General features: G+C 35.2%; 1 protein-coding gene across 2 annotated transcripts in view; it reads right to left on the reverse strand.

The window, feature by feature from the left end:
• STRN (striatin) overlaps positions 1–24,723 on the reverse strand; it is an 89,796-nt gene that overhangs the window by 12,038 nt on the left and 53,035 nt on the right. Inside the window, exons 7-14 of one of the 2 annotated variants that reach the window (XM_035000908.1) lie at positions 20,459–20,594; positions 16,745–16,855; positions 14,641–14,727; positions 14,030–14,173; positions 9,154–9,290; positions 3,315–3,490; positions 1,404–1,451; positions 478–599 (exon numbers count right to left, since the gene is read on the reverse strand). In XM_035000908.1, the coding sequence (XP_034856799.1) occupies positions 478–599; positions 1,404–1,451; positions 3,315–3,490; positions 9,154–9,290; positions 14,030–14,173; positions 14,641–14,727; positions 16,745–16,855; positions 20,459–20,594 (961 nt within the window). The remainder of the gene's footprint in view (positions 1–477; positions 600–1,403; positions 1,452–3,314; positions 3,491–9,153; positions 9,291–14,029; positions 14,174–14,640; positions 14,728–16,744; positions 16,856–20,458; positions 20,595–24,723) is intronic. The other variant, XM_035000909.1, reaches the window with a different exon arrangement.

Raw genomic sequence — 24,723 nt, forward strand, 5'->3', positions numbered from 1 at the left:
TCTTAATTTTTAAGGCCTTTCAAGTATTCTGGTGTCACAGAGTTTAAAAAATCATTAGCCTCTACACACTCCAATAATAAATGAACATTCATTTTCCTTCAGTTGTTTGTCAAGAATAGTAATGAATGTGTAGTAACAGTAATGAAACATGATTACAGATTAGTAATAATGTATCAAGTAATGTACAGATGCCTAAAATGAAGAAAAAAATTGTTAATCAGGCCAGCATTTCCAATCAATCGAACTTTGGGGGGGGGGGGCAGGAACTGTTTTTTCAGGAATAACACATTCTTTTCTTTTTTCCAGCATATAAATATCAAATTATTTCCTAAATACAAGAGTCCTTTTTAACAAAATAAAGACCTTGTTCCCTATTACCAATTTACTTTTTTAAAAATCTCATTTTATCCTTATATATGCTATGTAAAATGTGTAAAAAGAAAATTTATTCTTTCATATCTTCAGGGAAACACCTACCATAGGAGTCATAGGGATCGATGTTGGGGTTGGTGGTATTCCAGCCCTGGATCAGTCCGTCAGCACCACCACTGTAACACTGCTCACCACTGCTGCTCATTACCACACAAAGCACTGGACCTCTGAGAGATAAAAATCAATTTCTATTCCCAAAAGTCAATCTGATACTAGGACTCGTTAGAAATAAGAATGCTTAATTATTCATATGGCTTTCTATTTTTCTGCTTTCTACGATGAATAAAAATAGTATAAAAGCACTGCTCATTTTTCTTCTTCTGCTAAACCAGAGATTGGTAAACTATGGCCTGTGGGCCAAATCCAGCCAGTGGTCTGTTTTTATACAGTCCTCAAGCTAAGAATGGTTTTTACATTCTTTAAGGGGTTATAAAACTAAGCTAAAAACAAGAATATACAACAGAAAATACATGGCCTACAAAGCTGAAAAAGTATTTACTATCTGACCCTTTATATAAAAAATATGCCAATCTCTGTGCTAAATCAAGTGAATTAGTTTATTTCTTAAGCTTACCTGGAAATATGAAAAGCATGCAATATGTGGTCATAATTTAAAAATTCTCCATATTTTTATCTAGATTATCTTTAAGGAAAAAAAAGTCCCAATTTTTAATATCTAAACCTTACTGCATCAACTTATTTTAAGCATGAGATATATAACACTTAAACATCATCCAAATAAAATCTAATTTCAGCAAGGATCTATGGTAGTGATAAACTTGGTTTTAACACTGTATTATCTTTTTTACATTTACCAAAAAAGAAAAAAAAAAGAAAAGCCAAAACCCCTCCCCAAAACCACTACTAAATACAAAAAATATATAACACAAATACTTAAGTGAAAGAAAATAAAATACTCTAATCAGGCTGATGTACAGTGATGCTGACTTAGAGAAAAAGCACATACTTACTTATGAGCCCTGAATGTATAGATAGGCTCCACATCAAGAGAAGTACTCCTAAATCAGAGAGAGGGAGAGGACTTTTACCACTCCAAGTTTCAGTAGTAAACAGTATCAATGGATATATGCCACAAAATTGCCTTTAGGAATTAGTATACTGTTCTCAGCCTAGGACACTTAAGAAAGCTTACCTGACCCCAATCACATATTTTTGTGGCCTCAAGAAACAAAATCCTTATTTAGTAACAATACCTGCTTATAGCGCTCTTAGCATTGTCATATCTATTTGACTATTTGAGAGAGCCAAACTCAGAGAACATCATGGGATTTGAGGAGATACATTTCCGGATTCAATTAACTGGCTAACTCCAGGCAAATTATTTATTGTTTTGGAACTTCAGATTCCTCTCTATTTAAAATAAAACAGAAAAATTGGGATAACACCAAATACTCACAGGATTAAATGAAATTCTACAAGTCAAACAGTCTAGGAAAGAACCACGAACATAGTAGGATTTCAATAAATGGTACTTGAATTTCTTTGCATTTCCATCAAGGCTAATATGTCTGACCTCAGGATACTTGTAAAAATTGTCCAAGTCATCAGTTTATTCATTATTCAGAACACTGAATGTATAGATAGTCTACACTGCCTAATATTTAAACTGGATTTAAAGTCAATTACCATTTCTTATATTGTATTACAGTTTTTTTTATAGGCATATGATTTCTCTCCTCAAGCATTTCCAAAATGTTAAGCTCAAAGGTAAACAGGCCATGTTATTACATGTGAAGGTATTATTACTAAGCTATCACCAGCAAGATACTTGTTTCAATATGTCTCTAAGTTTTAGTCAAGACTATATGAGACATTCACATTCCCTGATCTAAAGAGATGCCCATTGTGACCAGAGAACTAGAAAGACAAAAGGCACAATTTATAACTAAGAAATAATTTTTCTTTGCTGAAGATACCTGATCCATATGAGGATTCTCTTGGTTTTAGCAAGATCTGGTTGAGCTATCTGATGCAGACTGATAAATCAAGTATTTTATCTAGTCCATGTATGACTCACAGTGGGAATGTCACTGATCTCTTTTAAACTTGGCAATAGATATCCTCTATCAGTAGTAAAACTTCTGTAATCTCTTCCAGTTCATGTTCACTTCTACTCTTCCAATAACTGAAGTGCCTGACACTGGAGAAGGGCCCATGCTGGGTTCTGGGCCACCTGATTCAAGGACACAAGGAGAGGGACCTCCAGTAAGCACCCCACCAAGTGGGGCTAAGACTAGCTTGGTGACTGATAAGAGTTTATACCAACTCGTGTCTGCTCATGCTTAGAGAGGAACCAAGGGGCCAAGGCAAGAACTAGCAGTTAAGTGACAGCAACAATAGTACCTTCCATCTATACATTTTGGTGGGTATGGAAAGTACCTAAAGGGACAAGGCCAAATGACAAAACCAAAGAGAGGTCCCTCACCCCTCTCCATCAGCCTTCCCTCCCTTCCACATGGTAAATCCAAACCTAATAAGCAACAGGACAGGGATGGGGTGGGGTTTGATGATTTTAAACATGCCTGCACCTCTTTACAACCAGAGTAGAAACCTTCGGTATAGATAAGGGACTCCGCAAATATGACAACCATTTAAAACACTGTATAAGGACTGTAAATAGCATTCAGAAACACTGGGAAACTATCAGATAATACATTTCTCTCTCAGTGTCAGTTTTCCAACCTACTATCAGATTTTGAGTATGAAGGGAAAAATTCTAATTATGTGACATGGTAAAGAAGAAAAAACTAAAAGGGATACTTGATAAATTGAGAAATTTAATAGCAAATAATTTAAGTATTTTTCTGCTGAAAAACTGATAATTAAAATACTCAAATACAGTTAAAGTAGAATATTCTCACTTTTTGGCTGGGGCTGTTTTCTGCAAATTCCACATTTTCAGTGTGTGATCCTCTGATGCTGTTATCAAAACAGGCTCAATGGGGTGGAAAGCAAGGGCTCGAATGCCATCAAAGTGACTTCGTAATGTAAACTTAGGGTTCCATGTCTTCCTCAGTGCATCTTTATTGTTTGCTATCTTTAAAGAAACAAAAGAAAGACACCCATACATTTAGTTCAGGACAGGAAAAAAATTATATTTTCACATTAATTCTTGCTGATTTGTCATTAAATCATCACATTTTGCAACTTTCAAAACAATATAATTTCTAAATGTAAATAATCAAATCAATAGGCAAAATTAATAATATGTCAACCAAAAGTGGTTTTCTTTGAAGAAATATGAATGCTATAACAAGAAAACAGGTAACATAATTCAATAGAAAGAATATTAACATAAAATAGATCTTCACTAGGATGACTAAAAAAAAACAAAAGACAAATAATTTTCAACCTAAATCATAGTATAGAAACTAATTTGGGTTAAGAGCTGAAAAACTAAGTTACCTTTAAACTTGTTAACATTATAGAATATGATCATACTGCTGAGATTGTCAATACTTCCTACAAAGAGCTAAATTTTCATCAAATTGGCAACAAGGTTTATAAACTGGAAACATAAAATGTTAACACTGAAAGAGATAATCGGATGTCATAAAACAATAGATTCCACTTGTAAAACACATCATGTTGCTTTTCTCCACAGAAACTCCATCCCAGCAACTAAAAAATGCACTTTTTTTTTCATTCCAACTATATTCCAGCTTTTTTTTTCATTTCCCACTAACGGGAAAACCAAAGAGGTTCATGTTTAACCTTACACTAGCACCACATATGAACTTTTCACACTCCACAGCTAATAATCATGCCAGGTTTAAGCAAGAGTGGGGCAAGTACTGTTAACACACTGGAGAAATATTACCATATTTACAATGACAAAAACCAGCAACGATACTAACAATTGCTGCTATTATAAGCATTATTCATTATTTTATACATTTTTTAAAAACTTAACATGCATTAATTAACTCACTTAACTGTCACAACAACTCTATGAAGGAATTAACATTATCCCCACTTTACAGATAGTTAGAAGTGACTTGCATAAAGAAAAAAGTTAAGTGACTTGCCCTCTAGTAAGAGGAGTCATCAGGATTCAAACCCAAGCAGTCTGGCTTCAGAGGCTACTCTTAATATAAACTAACTTAGGACCCAGAAGTTTAAAAATTTGCAGAAAACTTTGGATAGAGCATGTCATAATTGGGTCAGTAAGGAGACAAAATACAGGATACAAGGAACTACTATAAGAATTAGGGCTGGTTATCCTTGTGGAGGAGGCAGGGGGAGAAGTGGAATTAACTTTGACTCTTCTCTGCTCTTATTAATGAGCTGAAAGATTTTCATATGTAAGAACAATTCCATTCCTTCTGAATGTCTTAAATGTGGTAGACAGCCACTAAGATGGTTCCCAATCAGCCTCACCTCCTCATATTTACACCTTGTGAATCCCCTTCTACATCATAGGGTTGCTCTGTGTGACCAGTAACACACACCAAAAACCTTGCATCCTGGGTGTTCTTGCTCACTCTCTTTTCAAGGGCACTCACACTGGGGGAAGCCAGCTGCCCTGCTGAGGAACCCACAGAGAGGCCCATGTGGTGTGGAACTAGTCTCCAGCCAATAGCCAGGAAGGAACAAAGGCCTTCCAACAACCACATGCATGAGCTTGGAAGCAGATCTTCCCCAAGTCAAGTCTTCATTCAAGACTGCAACTCTTGCCTACATCTTGACTACAACCACCTGAGAGACCAGAACCGCACAGCTAAGCTGTCCCAGATTGCTAACCCCCAGAAACTATGATCTAACAAATGTTGTTTTAAGCTGTGTTGGTACAATTTGTCACACAGCAATAGATTAGTAGTATGTGAATTAGAACTGGAAACTACTTGCAGGGCGCCTGGATGGCTCAGTTAAGCATCTGATCCCAGACGGTCCTGGGATCGAGTCCCGCATCAGGCTACCTGCTCAGCATGGAGCCTGCTTCTCCCTCTGCCCTTCACCCCACTTGTGTTCCCTCTCAAATAAATAAATAAAATCTTAAAAAAAAAAAAAAAAAGAACTAGAGACTACTTTAAGAAATGCAGGTATAACACTAAGTTTTGTTTTTTTTTTTAACAACTGAGAGATAGTAAAAAAAAAGAGAGGGAGAATGACATTTCTCTAGAGACATGACTGAGTTCCATAAGTTATTGGACTAAATCTTTGTGAGGTTAGTATAGAGAGAACAAAAGTATCTAATGGGAACTTCTGCTTCTAGCTAAGATGGGCCAGATCATTAGGATCAAGTCTGCACTTGAGGACAAGTAGAAAAACAGAGCTAAAAATTTTTAAATGAAGAACCAGCAAAATAGTGAAGAAAAAGCAGACGAGAATCCAGGGGAAGAGAGAAGTCTAAAAAGCCTGATATTTGGACTTTTTTTCCCAGAGGGAGTTTACTGATTTCAGAGGGGAAGGCTGAGAGGTCAGGCTATGCTTCTGACAGCTGTGCAGTGCAAGGAGATACAAACCAGGGCCTACCAAGAAAGTGGGGCTTGGTGAACCTCCTTGCTCTGGGTTTTGAGTTCAAAGGGCTGCATTCTTTTTTTTAAGATTTTATTTATTTATTTATTTATTTATTTATTTATTTATTTGCGAGAAGAGAGGACAAGCAGAGGGAGCAGTAGAGGGAGAAGCAGGCTCCCCACTGAGCAGGAAACCTGATGCGGGGTTCAATCTCAGCTCCCTGGGATCCTGACCCGAGCCGAAGGCAAACACCCATCCAACTGAGCCACCCAGGCGCCCCTGGGCTGCATTCTAGATAGAAGAGTTAACTAGAAGAATACAAGCCCTTACAGAGACTGTAGATCAGTTCAGATTACCTGAAAAATTGAAAATGGAATGAGATGATCCAGATTTCTAGTGGCTACAGACATCTGACAGAAGCAAATTAAAATACACTCCCTGAGGGAAGATATCACTCTAGGCCTGAAGTTATTTCTACAGACAACTTTTCAGGTATAGTTATTTGGACATAATAAAAAGTAACCATGCCTATGCAGGGCAATACAGCATAAACGAAAACAAGCAGATACATAATCATGCTTACTGTGTTCAAGAAGATAAAAGACAACACTGTAAATTATGAAAGAAATCTATAAACACTTAAAAAAAAGAATTCTAGAAGCAAACAATATCAGACCTAAATAGATGGGTTTAATTACAGATTACACGTAACTGAAGTGAGAATTAGCAAACCAGAAGATGGGTCATAAAAACATCTAGGCTGAAGTATGGAGAAACAAAAGATGGAAAATACAGGGAAGGGAGTAGGAGACAGAGGGTACAGAAAGATCTAACAATTAGCGTTCCAGAAGGAAAAGAAAGAGAAAGAAGTGCAAAAGCAGTATTTGAAGATAAATGGCTCAGAATTTTACACTAAACTGATAAAAACATATTAAGCCAAGAAGGTCTAAGAACTTCAAGAAGGTTAAATGAAAAGAATCTAAACATTGGCTGACATTCAAGACATAGGGAGATTATTAGAGAAAATACAAAATCAGACTACCACTGAATGACCAGTAATAGACAGTTAACTTTAGCAGAAAACAACAATGGAAGAAAATGAAATTATATATTTAGAATGCTTAAAAATGAAAGAAAATAGAACAAAACCCTTGCCAAATGGAATTTGATACCAGAAGTAATAGTTAACCCACTCAGGCGAAATACAATTTAATAAAACCAGAAACTGAGGGAACTGGGTACCAGCAGACCTTCACCAAAGAGAAATATTAACTGCTCTTAGAGTAAAAGAAAAGTGATGCCAGATGGACAGTCAGATGTGCAGGGGGGAATAAAGCAAAATGAATAATGTAAAATGGATAATCCTAACTGAATACTGAGTGTACAAAACATAAGGAGATAAGTGTCTAGAGAAAATACATAACAAGAATGACATATATGTAGGGTAGGAGTTTTTTTGTTTTTAAGATTTTATTTATTTATTTGACAGAGAGGGCGAGCACACACAAGCAGGGGTGTGGCAATCAGAGGGAGAGGAAGAAGCAGGCTCCCCACTGAGCAGGGAGCCTGATGCAGGGCTCAATCCCTGGACTCCGGGATCTTGACCTGACCTGAAGGCAGATGCATAACCAACAGAGCCACCCAGGCGCCCCAAGGGTAGGAGATTTTAAGTAGAGTTATAAGTGTCCTAAAGGTCTTTGCATTAAAATTTTGATAAGGATGTGTGTGGTAATCTCTAGGGTAACAATAAAAAGAGTAATGAAAGAGTGCATCATCTCCAAATAATGGGGTGGGGGTGAATAATGAAAAATAATCCCAATACAGGCAAAAATAGGAGAAAAAGGAACACAGAATAGGTAGCACAAATAGATGGTGGACTTAAATCCAAATATATCAGTAATTACTTTAAAAAGAAATGGACTCGGGCGCCTGGGTGGCTCAGTTGGTTAAGTGACTGCCTTCGGCTCAGGTCATGATCCTGGAGTCCCTGGATCGAGTCCCGCATTGGGCTCCCTGCTCTGCAGGGAGTCTGCTTCTCCCTCTGACCCTCCCCCCTCTCATGTGCTTGCTCTCTCTCATTCTCTCTCTCTCAAATAAATAAATAAAATCTTTAAAAAATAAATAAATAAATAAAAAGAAATGGACTCAATGCTCCAACTAAAAAGGTGTCAAAGATTAGATGAAAAAACAGAAGTCAACTAAATGGGTGTTTTTATACACACAGACATAAAACATAAGGATATAAGAATAGAAAAAAATTTTTTAAAAGCCTGTATCACATATGTGGAGAATGGGGAGCAAAGAGACCATTTAAAATAGGTTATTGTAGTGGTTCCATGTGAAGAAGAAATGGAGTTGGATGGGAGGTAAAAAAAAAAAAACAAAAAACAAAACCAAACCTATAGATTTTAGCTATTTTTGGAGGGAGAACCCAAAAGACTAATAGCCTTAGCAAGAAAAGTGAGAATTTTTGATTTGCAGGAAGAGAAGTGAGTGGTGAGGTTGCTTTTTGGGGTACTCCCTTCTCATATCCATGGTCTGCTTAAGCGTTCTTCCTACATCCCCCATGTGGCAGGAGCTATACTGTGTTCTCCAATGAAGATAATGAGGTATCAAAGTTGAGAGGATTTAACGAAGATTAAGACAGATTGTAAACACTTTATAAAATAAGCAACTGTTTTTCTGACAATTTATTATCATGAACAATTATAAATGTATTTATAATTGTGTTGGGTATTAAATAAAGGGATGCATGAATAAGGTATCAAGATCTCAGTTTTGGTCCAAAAATCACTGATGGGTCTGCCTTAACATCTGAAAAGCACCCTACAGACATCCCTGCCTAACAATAGCTAAAATCATTTGTAGATAGGATATTCACAGGTAATGTACTAAAGAAGAAACACAAATGTTGCCACTGGGCAAGCATGAATTTCAACTGATCACTGGTACCCTAAAACACAAAACCCAAACTTGGTAACAGAAGAATTTTTTTCCCTTATCTAAAACCAATAAACAAGCTATAATGACTTATCGATTTAGGCAAAGCCCATAATGTTAATCTCTATGCAATGTGAAAAATATGATCATTTACAGAATATATTCATATTTTCAAAGTTTCCAATTAAAATGGAACCAAATTCTAGACTTGTGAATAAGTTTGACCACTGTCTTTTTCTATAAAGTTAACTTTTTACTTTTAAGAAATAAGAAAAGAACAAAAATAAAATCATGACTCACATCATAAGTTAGTGAATCTGCTTCATTGGCCACCGTAAGGCCTGCCAATTCTCCAAGTCCCAGTTCACTTTCAAGGGCTTCATCTGCTCCCATGATAAAGGACTTCCCAGAAGAAGGAGGAAAGGTCAGTGCTTCCACTGCAGGGGGAAGACAAAAGAAACATAAAAAACCTCTGAAGTGTAAACAATTAGTCTCATAAAGACATGTCTACATTTATTCTTAAATGCTTTTTAAACACAATAAAATTCGGTTAGAAAGCTCTGAAGAACTAGCTGCTTTTTTTTTTTTTTATTCTATTTATTTATTTGAGAGAGAGAGAGAGAACCCACACGTGCATAAGCCAGGGGAGGGTCAGAGGGAGAAACATACTCCCTGCTGAGTGCAGAGCCCAACAAGGGGCTCGATCCCAGGAGCCTGAGATCATGACCTGAGCCAAAATCAAGAGTCAGGTGCTTAACCGACTGAGCCACCCAGGCGCTTCATAACTGGCTGCTTTTTCTGTATCTTAACCATAACTAAAGGTATCATCTAATTAGAAAAGCACAACATGTAACAAATCCAACAGACCACTGTCCTTTCTTTTTCACAAAAAAAATACAACTTAAAAAAGTAGGCTTTCCTCATTTGATATTTCTTGTTAATTACCCAAATTATTTCTATCAGTTATTAAATATATGTAACAAGCGATCTGAACACTGCTGGTCTCATTCAAAATAAGACATTAATTCTACAACCTGGAAGAATACAGAAAATTTCAAATGAAAATGGGTACAACTGTAAAATGTGCCTTTAGGAGGCAAAGTTAATGCTGGCATTAGAAGCCAGGATTATGACTGGAGGCAGGGAAGGAGCAGTGATCTGAAGCGCACGCAGGACTTCCAGGGCCCGGGTAGTGTTCGGCTTGCTGACCTATAGGCCGAGGTAACACGGCTGGGTTCACTTTGGGATAATTCACTAAGCAGTTTTCTGCCAGTATGTTGTAGTTCACTTTTTTAAAAGGGTTTGTTTCAAAAAAAATTTTTTTTCATTGTAAGTGGATTTTCTTTTCAAAGAAATTTTTAAAATAAAGTGTCCATTTGAACATTTTCATTAGCCAACTGCGCTTCAAGAGGCCGTTTCTTTGCGATAAGTGAAAATATCTTGACTTTATAACACTGAACAAGCCAATCCAATTCCTTCAATCACCATCACAGAAGAACCAGTTAAAAGCAAAATGCCAGATGAAAACAGGAATTTAATTTGGTCAACAGTAAATTGTTGATTTTTATAAATGCAGATTATTCTAGCAAACTGTCAGAGGTGGTCTTTGGGCAGTTTTTGAGAGGTGGTTACTTTACTGATGACAAACATTTGTAAGTTGATTACATGAATTTAGTAGTTTAAACTAAGGCTGTTAAAAAAAGTAAATTAACTTTTTCTTAAAAGAAACAAGTCAAGGGGCGCCTGACTGGCTCAGTCAGTTAAGTGTCCTCCAACTCTTGATTTCGGCTCAGGTCATGATCTCAGCGTCGTGAGATCGAGCCCCATCATACTGGGAGTGGAGCCTGCTGGAGATTCTCCCTCTCCCTCTCCCCCTCTCCCCGCTTGTTCTCCCACTCTCCCAAGAAAAGAGGAAAGGAGAGGAGAGGAGAGGAGAGGAGAGGGGAGGGGAGGGGAGGGGAGGGAAGGAAGAAAGACAAGTCAGTTAATTAATGGAAAAAACTGGACTTAAAGGTGCTTTTCAGCTTTCGATTCAATTATGTAAGTTTAGATTCAATCATAAGTATTTGTTGAAATGAAAGAATAGTTACGGGTTTTAAAAATAGTAGAGGCAGACACTCTACTTAAAATCCTTTAAGAACAAAGGAGACTATAAATTAAGACATTTTTAAACCACCATACAATAAAGCAGCAATAATAAAAATGGGTTTTACCCAAACACACCACATATCTTCTGAGAGGTTTGAACAACTCTAACATTTACTACCGAAGAGTGGGGACTGTTTAAGTTAGAATGGCAATTTTCATGCCAAAATTTCAACAAAAAGACTCACATGAGACTATGAGGCTGGGTCTTCAGCCAGGTATTTTGTTTGCTTTCATCTCTACTGTTTCGACAACTTTGTTCAGGTGTGAAATAAAAATGATTCTTAAAAAAACAAGACTAAGATTCATGGGATTTGAGCATACACACTGTTGGGGCTAATTTAAATAATGCTCTAAAAATGACCAAGTAGGGCGCCTGGGTGGCTCAGTTGGTTAAGCGACTGCCTTCGGCTCAGGTCATGATCCCAGAGTCCTGGGATTGAGTCCCACATCAGGCTCCCAGTTCAGCGGAGAGCCTGCTTCTCCCTCTGACCCTCTCCCCTCTCATGCTGTTTCTCTCTCTCAAGTAAATAAATAAAATCTTAAAAAAAAAAAAATGACCAAGTAAAACCTGAAAACAAAGGAAGGCAGCAACTCCTTCCACCACACACCACCGGCTAAGCCACCCGACCTGAGGGCCCGAGAGAGAGCGACCATGGGCAGAACTCACTTGACTGCTCTCTAAGATGCCCTAGAACTTAAGACTATACATCACATTTCTATCTGGTAACTAAACATTACTAGCTCTAATCAGCTCTAATCAAATTATTGAACTGTGCCTCTTAAGTATGGCACTATTTTCTGAATTATTAAAACAAAAATAAAGTAATAAACATTTATAGCACACATAGGCTATGGACTCATTTTCTGAAACTAAACTGGAGGCCAAGAAGCATCAGTCACAGACAATTAAATACACAATGTATTTCTTACAGGGGCGCCTGGGTGGCTCAGTCGTTAGGCGCCTGCCTTCAGCTCAGGTCATGATCCCAGGGTCCTGGGATCGAGCCCCTCATCGGGCTCCCTGCTCAGCGGGAAGCCTGCTTCTCCCTCTCCCGCTCCCCCTGCTTGTGTTCCCTCTCTCGCTGTCTCTCTCTCTCTGTCAAATAAATAAATAAAATCTTTTAAAAATAATAATAAAAAAATTAAAAAAAAACAACAACAATGTATTTCTTACATACTTTTTCTATTGCTGAAAACCTTACACTGAGGAGGAAAGGTTAGGACAACCAATGTTACAGACAGTAAGCTAGATAGTCAACCCTTCAGTTTTAAGATTCTTAAATATTTTTTTTCTTTCAAGGGCACTTTCTGTGGCTTATGTAATGCTTTTCTACATTTATCATTCAGTATATAGTACTTAGTCTACCTCTATTATTAGAATTCTGTAAGGTGAAATCTCTGATAAAACTCTTTAGGAGTTATCAGAATAAAAGAAGAACTAACTTTTCTCCTTATCTGGACCTCATCTTGGAATAATTGAAACTGATTAAAAATTCTCACATTGATAGTGTCAACTGTCACTATCTCCTAGTGAACAACAAACATACCTAATGAGGCCCATTACTTCACATCTTTCATTCAAAAGACATGTCTACATCAAAGAAATTGTACATTTAGACTATAAAGGTGTAATGTACACGTCTTCATTATTTAATGTATGAGTAATAAATTCCAAATGTACTATAATTAACTCTAACAAATAACTAACCATGTTACGGTCAAAAATTTCATTTAAAAAGTACTCCAACCATAAATCTGTCCATCAAAGTTCTATCAGTTTATGTCTCTTTAAAATGTAACTGAGTTTAAAAACCAAGAAAGAAAAACACCTAATGATTTTTCTGTGGCTTTTTCCTGGGCTGTTTTGTTCAATCAAAAATAATTTAAAGAGGCATATTCACTGCAAATAATTATAGTATTTAAATTCAAGACAATTTTAAAAAATAAATTTTGAAAAATATTTATTAATCATTAATATTACTTTTATGTCCTACTGGATTTTCAGCTACTGTAAATACATATATTAAAATCAATTTCTACATATAGGCAGATAAATCAGAACATGTATCTAAAAGACACCTAAGATGGTGCTATAAAAAACTAGGAACCTAAATTTCCAACAGGGAAATGGTTAAGTATCAAGTCTAAAATACAAATATGTAATCTTAAAGTTATAATTATGAAAGTTATTTTTGTGGCTTTATGTTTAGTGAATAAAACAAAATGGGATTATTCTACTTGGGGACTGTAACTTTGTAAAAAAAATAATACACATTTGGACAAGGACTAAAAGGGAAGAAAGTAAAAACAGAAAGCAGAAAATGTGACTAGACTTTCAGGTGTCTTTTTTCCTTTTTTCATTTATCAGTGACAAACTGCTTAAATAAAACATTTGAAAATATTTATGAGTCTCAGAGTAAACATTTACTACCTATTTATGCTTTTGTACATAAGTACAAAAAGTACAAAGTGAAGTAAAAAGTAAAAGTACAAAGTAAACATTTACTACCTATTTATACTTAATTTTCGCATTGTTGCAATGGGATAAATAAAACAGCCTATGTATACCAAATACATGGCTCCTGTGGAGCCAGGGGATGTTCTAAACTAGAATTCAGAGTTGGTCTTTAAGTTTATGCACCCTTTCTTAAGTCTAAAAGACTGAAGCTGGAATCAAATTCTCTTGAATGTAAGAAAGCCTACTTTTGGGGGATACTATGTAGATCAAACATCTGTAAAATAAAATTCTTTTCTTAAAGAGTCCTTCTGAATAACTGAACTTATATATGTATATCCCCATACTTTTTGTGCTCTAGTGTGTCTTTTTTTTTTTCTTATGAGGAGAGGAAGGGGGGCGCAGAGGGAGAGGAAAAGAGAGAATCCCAAGCAGGCTCCACACCCAGCATGGAGTCTGACACAGGCAGGGCTCAATCTCACAACCCTGAGATCATAACCTAAGCTGAAATCAAGAGTCGGACGCTTAACCGACTGAGCCACCCAAACACCCCCAGAGGTCTTACATACTTACCTTCATCTGCCCTATTTATTTCGTGTTCAGGAAGCCTGGAGCTGGTGGGCCTGGAAGGTGAACCCACAGATGGCTGCAATGAGGGAAGTTCATCAACATCTCTCAAATTAGCAAGCATATCTTGTAGTTTTGACCTATTGGGCCCTAGCCCAAAAACAGGGAGGAAGAGAACAAAAAAGAAGAGAATTATTCAACTGCATCAAAATGGTGCCACAAACCTTATTCACATCTACCTACATTCAGCTCTAAAACTACCCTACCATATTAAAAAATAATTACTTTCCAAGTTTTCAAATTATTTTAAAAGTTTATTTCTTGAGAAGAATTATGTTTTACATATATTTTAAAAATTAAGCTAAAGGAATAATATTGCTATTTGCATGAAAAACAATGTTCATGTGCAGTTTGAACCATTAAAAATCATATTATTCTATAATCCTTGTATATTACTCTAAATGCAGACAGATACCATGGATTGTGAAGCTACTGTGTATTGCATTAAACAATAACATCCCTTTTTGTTTGTCTGTTTATGTTAAGTTGCATTCATTGCCTTACATCCTGAAACTATGGTACCCGAGGTGAAATCTCATGCCCTACTGATCACTTACCTGAGCTTTGATTCTTCATTCTCCCACATCCCTGTTTTGACTGTTTTATATAGGATAGAGGCTGAAACAGATCTTCGGTAGTTTTTCCTGTTACAAGTTTAATTAAGAATGGGAAAATCTTACCCATAGTCCATTATGGTTTTTTTTCCTATACCAGCAAAGAATACAACTACTTTTAAGCAATTTTAACTAATACCTAGAAATATATTTCAAGACAGTATGATTGGAGTACACAATTTGACTGGAAATATTTCTACTAGACCATATCAAAAGGACTTGATCAAACTTTTCCAATGAGTAATTTTTAATTCAATTAAAAATATTTATGGTGGTTTATAAATCCATGCTTTATATATCAAGTCAAAGCTTTGCTTCAGTTCTGTTTTTATGTCTTCACTTGTTCCCAGATCACCATTTTATTAAGACATGAACTGACAGCAATAAACAAAATGTCCTGAGCCTCACTCTGCAGTCCTTCTATCCTCAATGAAACACATTAAAATTTCTCTCCCTGCAGTCATTTTTCTTCATCATGCAAAAAAACCATGTGCTATATGCCTGCCTAGTGATCATAATCCCCAGTCAGGAAATCCAATAGCTTCCATTAGTAGGAATACTGTTCCAGTCAAATGGTGCCATTTTAGATCTTAAGTGCTAAATTCCAACTACAGCAATGCCTTGATATTTGACAAGAACTGAATAATCAATATAATAGTAGGTGGATTCTACATAAGACCTAGATATCCTTCCAACTGAGAGATGTTTTACATTTGAAGACATTCATTATTGCAGCATAAGGACTTAAAGAAATACCAACTTTAAGCCAATCTGAAAATTAAAATATTCTTTCTCATTTATGATATTTGCATTAAAATTTCAGTATAACTGGTTTTGCCATGGTCTGCAAAGTCGTAATAAAGCATGTCTCATTACTGTTTAAGACTGAATTTTTTATCCATACATTTGGATAAAAGGTACAAAACGCTCTTAGGTTTTAATATTAATTTTTCTCACTGTGATTTAATTTATATGGAGGAGGTATCAAAGAACATCATCTCAGTTATGTAATAGTTGGTATAATGATAACATCAAAAATAGTCACTGACTTTTTATCCATTCAAGCTAAATACTTGTAACACCTAAAATATTTTAAATAAAGATTTAAATGTTTATCAGTAATGACTACACTACTTTTTCCAACTTTTAAATATATGTTTCACTAAACTGGATTTTCATCTTACTTTACACTACTTTAATATCCCAAAGGATGCAATTCCTTTTGCCATAAAAGGGAAACCCAGGTTCATATTGTCAATGAGAGTGGAAGCACAGGAGGTAGTTTAGCCTTGCTCTCCTAAAAAGGTGTTTTAGATGGTGTTCAGGGATGTTTGAAAGACTTTGTATTTCCACTTTACTTTAATTAGTTCTACTGCTAAACCTAATAATTTCTATAATGAGTTTTATATATATATGATTCACAGGGCTAGCAATTTCATTTTAGCTTCCATTTTTGATATGGTAGACATCTTATTAAAAAAGAAAAAAGCTAACTGGTCAAAATTTTTAAATTAGAAAATAAATCCTTTTAAAAGTTGTGTATTTGACTCTGTGCCCTGTATAGCATATAGTGGTGAAAGCAAATGAACTGTTATGAACACAGAGAATATTCAGGGGTAGAAATTAACTTTGTCTCCAAGTCCAAAAATAATATGCAATAATTTGGGTGGATTGCCAGAGGGTCATACTAGATGAGATTTAAAATTGTCAACAGTGAAAAATCATTGTGATAATTAAGTATATATACTTTAAAAATGAAATTATCACTATGTTTTGAATATATAGTCCCACACTCTCATGAGGCTCTAGATGTATTATTGAGATATATTATGGTTCCATAATCATATGCATGGCTGTTTTTATTTTTTTAAGGTCATACTCAAAGAGCTAACCATTTAATTTCAACCCCTGAGAGCAGGTGAAAAGGAAAGAGATCAGAAGCAGAAAAGAAAATGAGTAAGTGGTTTTAGGAAAACATTGGAAAAAAAAATTGGGGATATAAAAGAGGCAAGTTTTATGATTTACAGATACAATGTTTTCCACTTACTCTTCACCCCCTTTTTCCCCTTTCTCTCCTTTTTGTATTGTTCCTTGAGTTTGGTAATTACTCCCTGGTCCACATTCCAGGCTTCAGGCATGAGACACTGGTCTTCCTTTTCTAAATAGAGTGAAACAAATGAAACAGCCTTTTTAAATAAGATATTGAACACTGTAAGTCAATTCACTGTTATGTCACTGAATGACATAACAACCATTTTGTTCATCGTATCACTAATTTTAAAAAGTCATTGCTTATTCTTTAGAAGTCATAGAAAATATAATATCTAAGAAACAACAATCAATTCAATTTCCTAGGTAATAAGAAATTTCTCTTGAAAGAGACATAGAAAAAAAAAAAACCCTAGAAGATCTGAGTGACTTTTAGTAAATTAAGCCCAAAAACTCTAGAAGCCCTCATTTTCTTATTCAATTAGGACTCATAAAAAAAAATTTCTTATTAATTTATGTAATGAGATTATTATTAAGAGATTATACAAAATAGTCTTCAATAATCTTTTCATTTTAAAAATTTTATATTTTTGGCATGTGTTCATCAACTAATGATCTTTTTTTTTTTACAGGCCTTATAAATAGCACTTTGTAAACTTATCAATCAACCTTCATTCAAAATTTAAAGCAATTTAAGTGATTTGTTAGTTTACAAATTCTTAAACAGGAAACTGAGCTCCTAGTAGATAACAAATTCAATCATTAATTTTCACTATTACAGGAGAAGAAAATTTAAAGAATGTGTTATATATTTTACATTAGTGTAAAATTACTTATATACTATATAATGCTAGGTTTTAGCTCAGAACTCTCACTTGAATTCAAGACTCATATATCCAACTGCCCTAGACTCTACATTTCCATTAGAAAGTCTAACAGATTATCTCAAACTAAACGTATAAAATCAAATTCCCAATCTTCCAAATCCAGTGTTTCATCATCCTTCCATTTGCTCAGACCAAAAACCTCCCTTTTCTTCCATATTTCACATCAAGTATTTCACAAAATACTGTTTTTTCTATCTTCCAAACACATCCAGAATCTGACTACTTAGCACATACTCTACTTCTCTAATCACTCTGTCTCTTGCTAAAATTACTCCAATAATTGTCCCCTCTCCCCTCACACCAAGACTATTATCAACACTGGGTGCTCCCTCAATAAAGCCAGAATGATGCTTTAAAATCAAAGTCAGATCATGGCACCCTTCTGCTCAAATTCCTCCTGTGGTTCCCCATCTCACCAGTGGTCTATGGCCCTACATGATTTGGTCATTTCTTACCAAATTCCCCCTTAGAATCACTCTGCTCTAGCCATTCTGATGTCCTTGAATTGCTCAAGCATATCAAGGCTGCTGCCATCTTGGGGCATTTGCTGTGGCTTTCTTTTTCCTGAATATTTCTTCCCTGGAAACCATATTGCTAAAACCCACCAATCAACTTTTGAGTCTTCTGTCCAAATGTTACCCCCCCTCAATGGGAACTACCCCATCACAATTTTAAATTGTAATTTGTCCCCTCCACTTCACCCCAACCCCAGCACTCTCTATTCCCCTTACTCTGTTCTACTTTTTCTATTTCCCATAGCATTTATTACCTTCTGACATGCTCTATCATTTATGTTTATTAAAGTTTATTGTCTATATTCTCTTAGTAGCCTATATGGACCACAGGGGTAGGGATCTTCACCAAATGATTTGGCACACAGAAAGCATTTGATAAGTGTTTGTTGAATGACTGGAATAAACCAAAATGAATCAGAACAAACAGGAACCTATTTTTAACAAGTTAAATTTCAATCTACAGGTCAAAAAACTTAATTGGGCCTCTGAAAAGATTAAACATAATAAATTTAAAAACTCAACATTTTTACAGTTCTAACTATAATCTATCAATAATAAAAAGTTTCTACTTTCCCAGAAAGATCTAACAATTAAAAATGTTAATATTTCAGCAATCAGGTCTTATTAATTTAAACTGGGTAGCTTTTGGATCCTACAATGTCTTCAGTTTTTTAAATTAAAAGTTAAGCCTTATTGTAATCTTCACTATACTCACAATGATAGTAATGGGAGATCATGGAAGATGTGTGGTAAAATCTATTTACTTGCCAGAAACTAACAAGATTCTTAACCTACGCATATTCACTCCTTTTTTAAGGGGGAAGGGGAAAAATAAATGAAGCACTTAAAATGGTTTAAATGTCCATTCAGTTAAACAGGATTTGCAATCTGGTTCTTTTAATTGCTTAAAAGTGAAATTTTCTGACTATGAATAATAAAATCCTAAAAACACACAAGGCTAAACTCCTGGTAAGGAAACCTCTAGTCAACTGAAAGATTCCATTCACTCATATTCAGAAATACCCAGTACACTACTAAAGAGTAAGACAGCTCAAAGGTGGGACCAGTCGCTCATGTTTTCACCAGTAACTTCCTAGGAGGTTAGCTGAAAACGTACACACATGTATCATATAAACTCTGGGCCATGACTCACACTATAAAGCAAAGGAAGTGACACAAGAAACAATGCAGCTGTCTTTGGAGAGAAATGAATCACAAAACCCTTGCAGTAAGACTGGCAATGAAAAAAGCCAACTATTATTTATGCAGATGTATGACTCCTCAGAGAAAGACTTCTGTGTAGACAGTGGATCTAGCTATATTGGTAGAACCGGTGTCTAAAATATCTGAGTAACTTGATAAATAAACTCAGCAGTAACAATACAGAAAAGAGATTTTACTTCAATATCCCCTTGGTTTCCAAACTTTGTTCTGTTGCAAAAAAACAGTAATAATAATTAGTCACTTTATAGCCATTACATATTTCAATGACTAATTATCCTGTATAATAATTACCTTCAGATATTTGCCACAAAAAAGGAAAAGAAGTGGCATCTTAAGAGTTCCTGAAGGGAAAGCCCCCAATTTAAAACCAGGATAATTACTGATTCTCTAACTGTCTTTAAAGAGCATAAAACCACAACTAAGGGAGTCCTGGAATTCTTCAACCTCAACAGAAAATTTTCTCTCATTCTCAGTATCTGTCTCTCTCTCTTCCTCACTCATACTACATGTACACACACCTGCTAGGACTGATCACTTTTGAAGAATTCATCACAATCCTACCTTACTGATAGCAACAATTCATTTCCAAACCCAAAGAACAATCTATGCTGTAGAAGTCTTCCCCCAAATACTTGTTTTACCTCGTTAGATGTTTAAAATATTAAATTTGTTTAGAACAATTTGCACCAAAAAATTCTATGCCTTGCACAAACTGGTGAAATCTGCCTAGATTGAATAACTATAGTTTTTTAAATTTATACTTCTTTTGCACAGAAGATGCCAGAGATGAGTCTCTAAAAACTCTTCTATTACATTCTCAAACTCAATTTCCACAAAATCCAGATTTGCAAGTTCTACTATCTAGGCAGGAAACACAGAACATTCTGTATATGGATTCAAATTATTTTCATGGTATATTGCTTATATTAAAAAAAAAAGATAACTAGTTGTACAACTTCCTTTAAACATGCACACACAAATATACACCCTGGATAAAAGGTGACAACAGTAAAAAGTTCATAGGATGTTCAAAATTTCAACATTATAAGAAATTTACAGTGTTCTTCAAGATATTGCCCTCCTGGTAAAATATTAGTTTCTTTTGTTTACTTAACACCTTTGGCTGGAGGCAGTATGTTTCCTTACCCCATTCTGTTCCATCGCCTGCACTTCTAGACTCATTGTCTCCTTCCTCTGATGTAACCAAGAAGTCAAATTCCTTTAGAGCTTCTTTTGTATCTCGATCTTCACTGCTATCAGGTAATGCTTTTTTCCTAACAATCTAATGAAAAAACATGCTAAATTAAAATTTTAGGATATATTATGTAATTAATTTAAATAAAGGAAAACAGTATCCCTTTATCACTGAATGAGGAAACCCAATTATTGGCTTCTTCAGAAAGTATATCTTTGTCATGTTAAAAGCTATAATACTTAACCAGTTCAATGTAAAACAGGTATCATTTAAAAAAGATACATTACACATTTTAAAGTAATAATTTAAACTTTGTTCAAGGATGGCTTGTTTGTTTTGAGTAAGCTAATGAAATCATATATTGAAAACACTGGAATATAAGATAGGTATTTCAATTATAGATAGATGAAAAATGTCCCTGACATACTACTGTACTATGAGAACTACAACCATATTCTCATATTTCTTGGATGCAGTCTGTGCAATGCACAGACATTCTAAACTAACCAAAAAGAGAAACACTTCATAAAATACAAGAGTTTTACAGAATATAACGATGATAAATGTTAACTCTACTACATAATTCCCTTAAAAAATCTAAAATCATAAAAGCTACAAACTCAGAAATGAATGCAAGTCTCAGAAAGTATGGTATTAGAGAAGGAAAAAAAGCTTCCCCCAGTACTTCTACTGTTCCAACCTTGCATCAGTTTTCCCTAATAACTCTTTATGTATTCAAATTTTTTCCAAAATACTGATCTTTCCGAGTGGGACCTGACTTAGATTCAATAGCAAATCTGGTAAGGGCTGTTATGTCTTGTTTTATGTATTTAGGAATATCTCTGGAATCAAAAATCCAGTTGGAGGACTGAAATTTAGGCTTAATGTATGCAGAGATAATTTTTGAGATCTATATGTCAAAACTCTTTATGAATTATCTTCTTTTTAGTCACCTCCACCACCAGAAGCCCAAAGAAATTAGGATGAATGGTTTGCAGCTTCTTTTGATAAAATGGATTCACTATCTCAGCTTCTCCGGGCCTCAGCTTCTTCACTTCATGCAAAATGGAAATAGCATGATCTGACCAAACTTTATCACTGGGTTACTGCGAGTGGATTAAAATTGTAAGGGTGCAACAAAGTGATCAATAGGACAGAATACAGAGTCTAGAAACAGACTCTAAGAGATAACAAATACCTGACTTGTATGCCCCTGTTCTCATGCCCATTCCTGGTATTACTTACCAATCACAGCACTTCTCATCTAAGATCAGATACAGCCTCAGAAATCTTTCTCAGTGAAACAGTATGGAAGTTCCTCAAAAAGTTAAAAACAGAGCTACCCTACAACCCAGCAATTGCACTAGTAGGTATTTATCCAAAGGATACAAAAATGCTGATTCAAAGGAGCACATGTACCCCAATATTACAGCAGCACTATGAACAACAGCCACATTATGGAAACAGCTCAAAGGTCCATCGACAGATGAATGGATAAAGGAGATGTGGTCTATATATATATACAATGTAATATTAGTCATCCAAAAAATGAAAGCTTGCCATTTGCAACAACATGGATGGAGCTAGAGAGTATAATGATAAGTGAAATAAGTCAGTCAGAGAAAGACAAGTATCACATGATTTCACTCAATTGTGGAATTTAAGAAACAAAACAGATGAATATAGGGGAAGGGAAGGAAAAATAAAATAAGATCAAAACAGAGAGGGAGGCAAACCATAAGAGACTCTTACCTATAGAGAACAAACTGAGTGTTGCTGGAAGAGAGGTAGGTGGGAGGATGGGCAAAATGGGTGATGGGCATTAAGGAGGGCACTTGTTACAATGAGCACTAGGTAGTATATGTAAGCGATGAATCACTAAATTATATTCCTGAAACCAATACCACATTATATATTAACTAACTTGAATTTCAATTAAAAAAAAAAAATCCTTCTAGTGTAGCACTCCAGGAAGCCACTATCAGAAGAAAGCTGGTGCAGTAGATGAAACCCAATCTGCCTTCACTACCCTGGTATATATAAAAACTGAATAGGAGAAATCAAGGATTCTTTAATGCTGCTAGAATAACTGGTTTAACTATTTAGAGTATTTCCCTAAGACCTAGACATACTTTTATGTTTATAGCATATTCTAATCTCCCATCCAGCACATCAATTAAACAAAAAAGTTTGACATACTGAGTACAGAAATCCCATGCTGAAGGTGTATTCTTTTGTAACTATATGCTAATAGTTTTTTCCAATTTTCTCTGGGCAGCCAAACTAAGGTAGAAAAGTATCTCTGACGAGTTATACCAATAGAAGACGCTGACCTTCATTGTTCCACAAATAAACACACTGCCTAATCCATCTTCTTTCACCCTAGAGGCTTGATTTCTCCCTTCCCCCGACCCTGATGGGACACCAGATATGAATTAGAGGGGCCATCACCCACACCTTGTAGACAGAGATTCTTGTTCTCAATGCCTGATGAAAAGGGCAGGGAAAATACATAATACATTGAAAAACTGAATGTATTTTCAACATTCTAATTACTAAATATGGTAATAAGTCACAAAACTAACTCCTTGGGAAAAAATCTGTTTCTAGGTCTCTCCTCCATATAACCTTATGAATGAAGATATGGCAAGTTGCAGGCCACTGTCTATCAAGTCTCCCACTTAAATAAAAACTCCTGTGTTTTTAATGGTTAGGCATAGAAGAAAAGTGTGGTTGCCAACAGAGAGTAGGATTAGTAAATGGGACGGGGTGGGGTTTGTTATAATAAGTACATACCACTTTTCCTTACATTCCAGATTCCACTCCACTCCTACCTCTAGTGAGTTTAGAAGTCAACTTAAGAATTAAGGCAAACACAAAAAAGTTATAGGTTGCACAGGGTGCCACAAAGATTAGAAAAAAGGATAGACGGCCACTTTGGTTTTAAAACCATTAGAAGAAACATAACACAAACGGGGATGACACAATAGATTTTAATGACTCTTAATCCCATTCCTTTTCCTCCTAAAGTATCTGAATGTGGAGACTAAATCTTGCTGGTGAAGTTATCCTTCAAACATTTTAAAGTTGATCACTTTTTATACACATGTATAATTTCAAGATCATTATTACACTTAACTAATGATACTATGGTGAGAATGCAAAACAATGATGGTAAAGAAAAATAAGGTGAAGAGGTTGATCATGAAGAAGGAGGAGATAAAGAGGAGAGATATGATCCAGAATATAACCCAAAGAATAATCAAACTCTAAAAGAGGGTAGAGAGCAAGAAGACAGCATATGCAGCTATGCACAAATGATAGTTACTAATAGCCCATGTCTCTATATTTTCTTAGTTGAATCTACCAAACTATTTTGATTAAAGAAATAAAGTAACAGTTTAAAAACCTGTTTGTTTTACTAAACATTTTAATTGCAATAAATCTTTTAAGTCATGCTTACTCATTGCTACACAGAGTTAGACTGTGAAAGTCCTTTTGGTATGTAGCTATTAGCCTGCAGCTGTGAAAATTAATGTAATATATCCTAAAAATTAGCAAAGCTGTTACAAAGAAACCAATTATTTGTTTAGGGATATTTTTTCCTGAAAAACTAAAAGGATTTTTGAGGCCATGCTTAAATGGGGTTAAGTATGTTTATATTAGCTATGCCTTCACTGCTTGGTCACAGAATTGCTAAAATCCGCACTAATTGCAAGACAGGATCTTTATGAATTTGATTACTTAAAAAGAAACCAGGTTATGGTTAGGAATTTCTAGTAAGACCATAATTAATACTTAAAGCATGATAATTATCATTTACCACTGAGCTATGAATAAAGTATTTTGATGGGAAAATAATATCTCAATGCAATTGGCCCACAGAAATCACAAAGCAGTACAAAACTTCCAAATGAACAGGACAGAGAAAAAGTATCATACAAGTTTAGGCATTTTCTTTTACTACAGTAAATTAAAACATATTCTATTACTACCTGTTTGGATAAGAAAAATTGGGGGTAACTACTTGAAGTTCAAATAATACCCCTGGCAAGGCTGTATCAGCAGAATACTACTGCAGAGTGGCTCAGGGAAACAATAATGTGGAAGCAATAATTTGAGAGTCTTTGATGGAAGCAGAGGACATAAAGGAGAGAATTTATACCCAGAAAGCATTTATATCATTTTTCATATATAGCATCTCATTTATTGCTCA

Source organism: Mirounga leonina, unplaced genomic scaffold (assembly GCF_011800145.1).
Source record: "Mirounga leonina isolate KUSES-001 unplaced genomic scaffold, KU_Mleo_1.0 Mir_125, whole genome shotgun sequence".
NCBI classification, from domain to species: Eukaryota; Metazoa; Chordata; class Mammalia; order Carnivora; family Phocidae; genus Mirounga; species Mirounga leonina.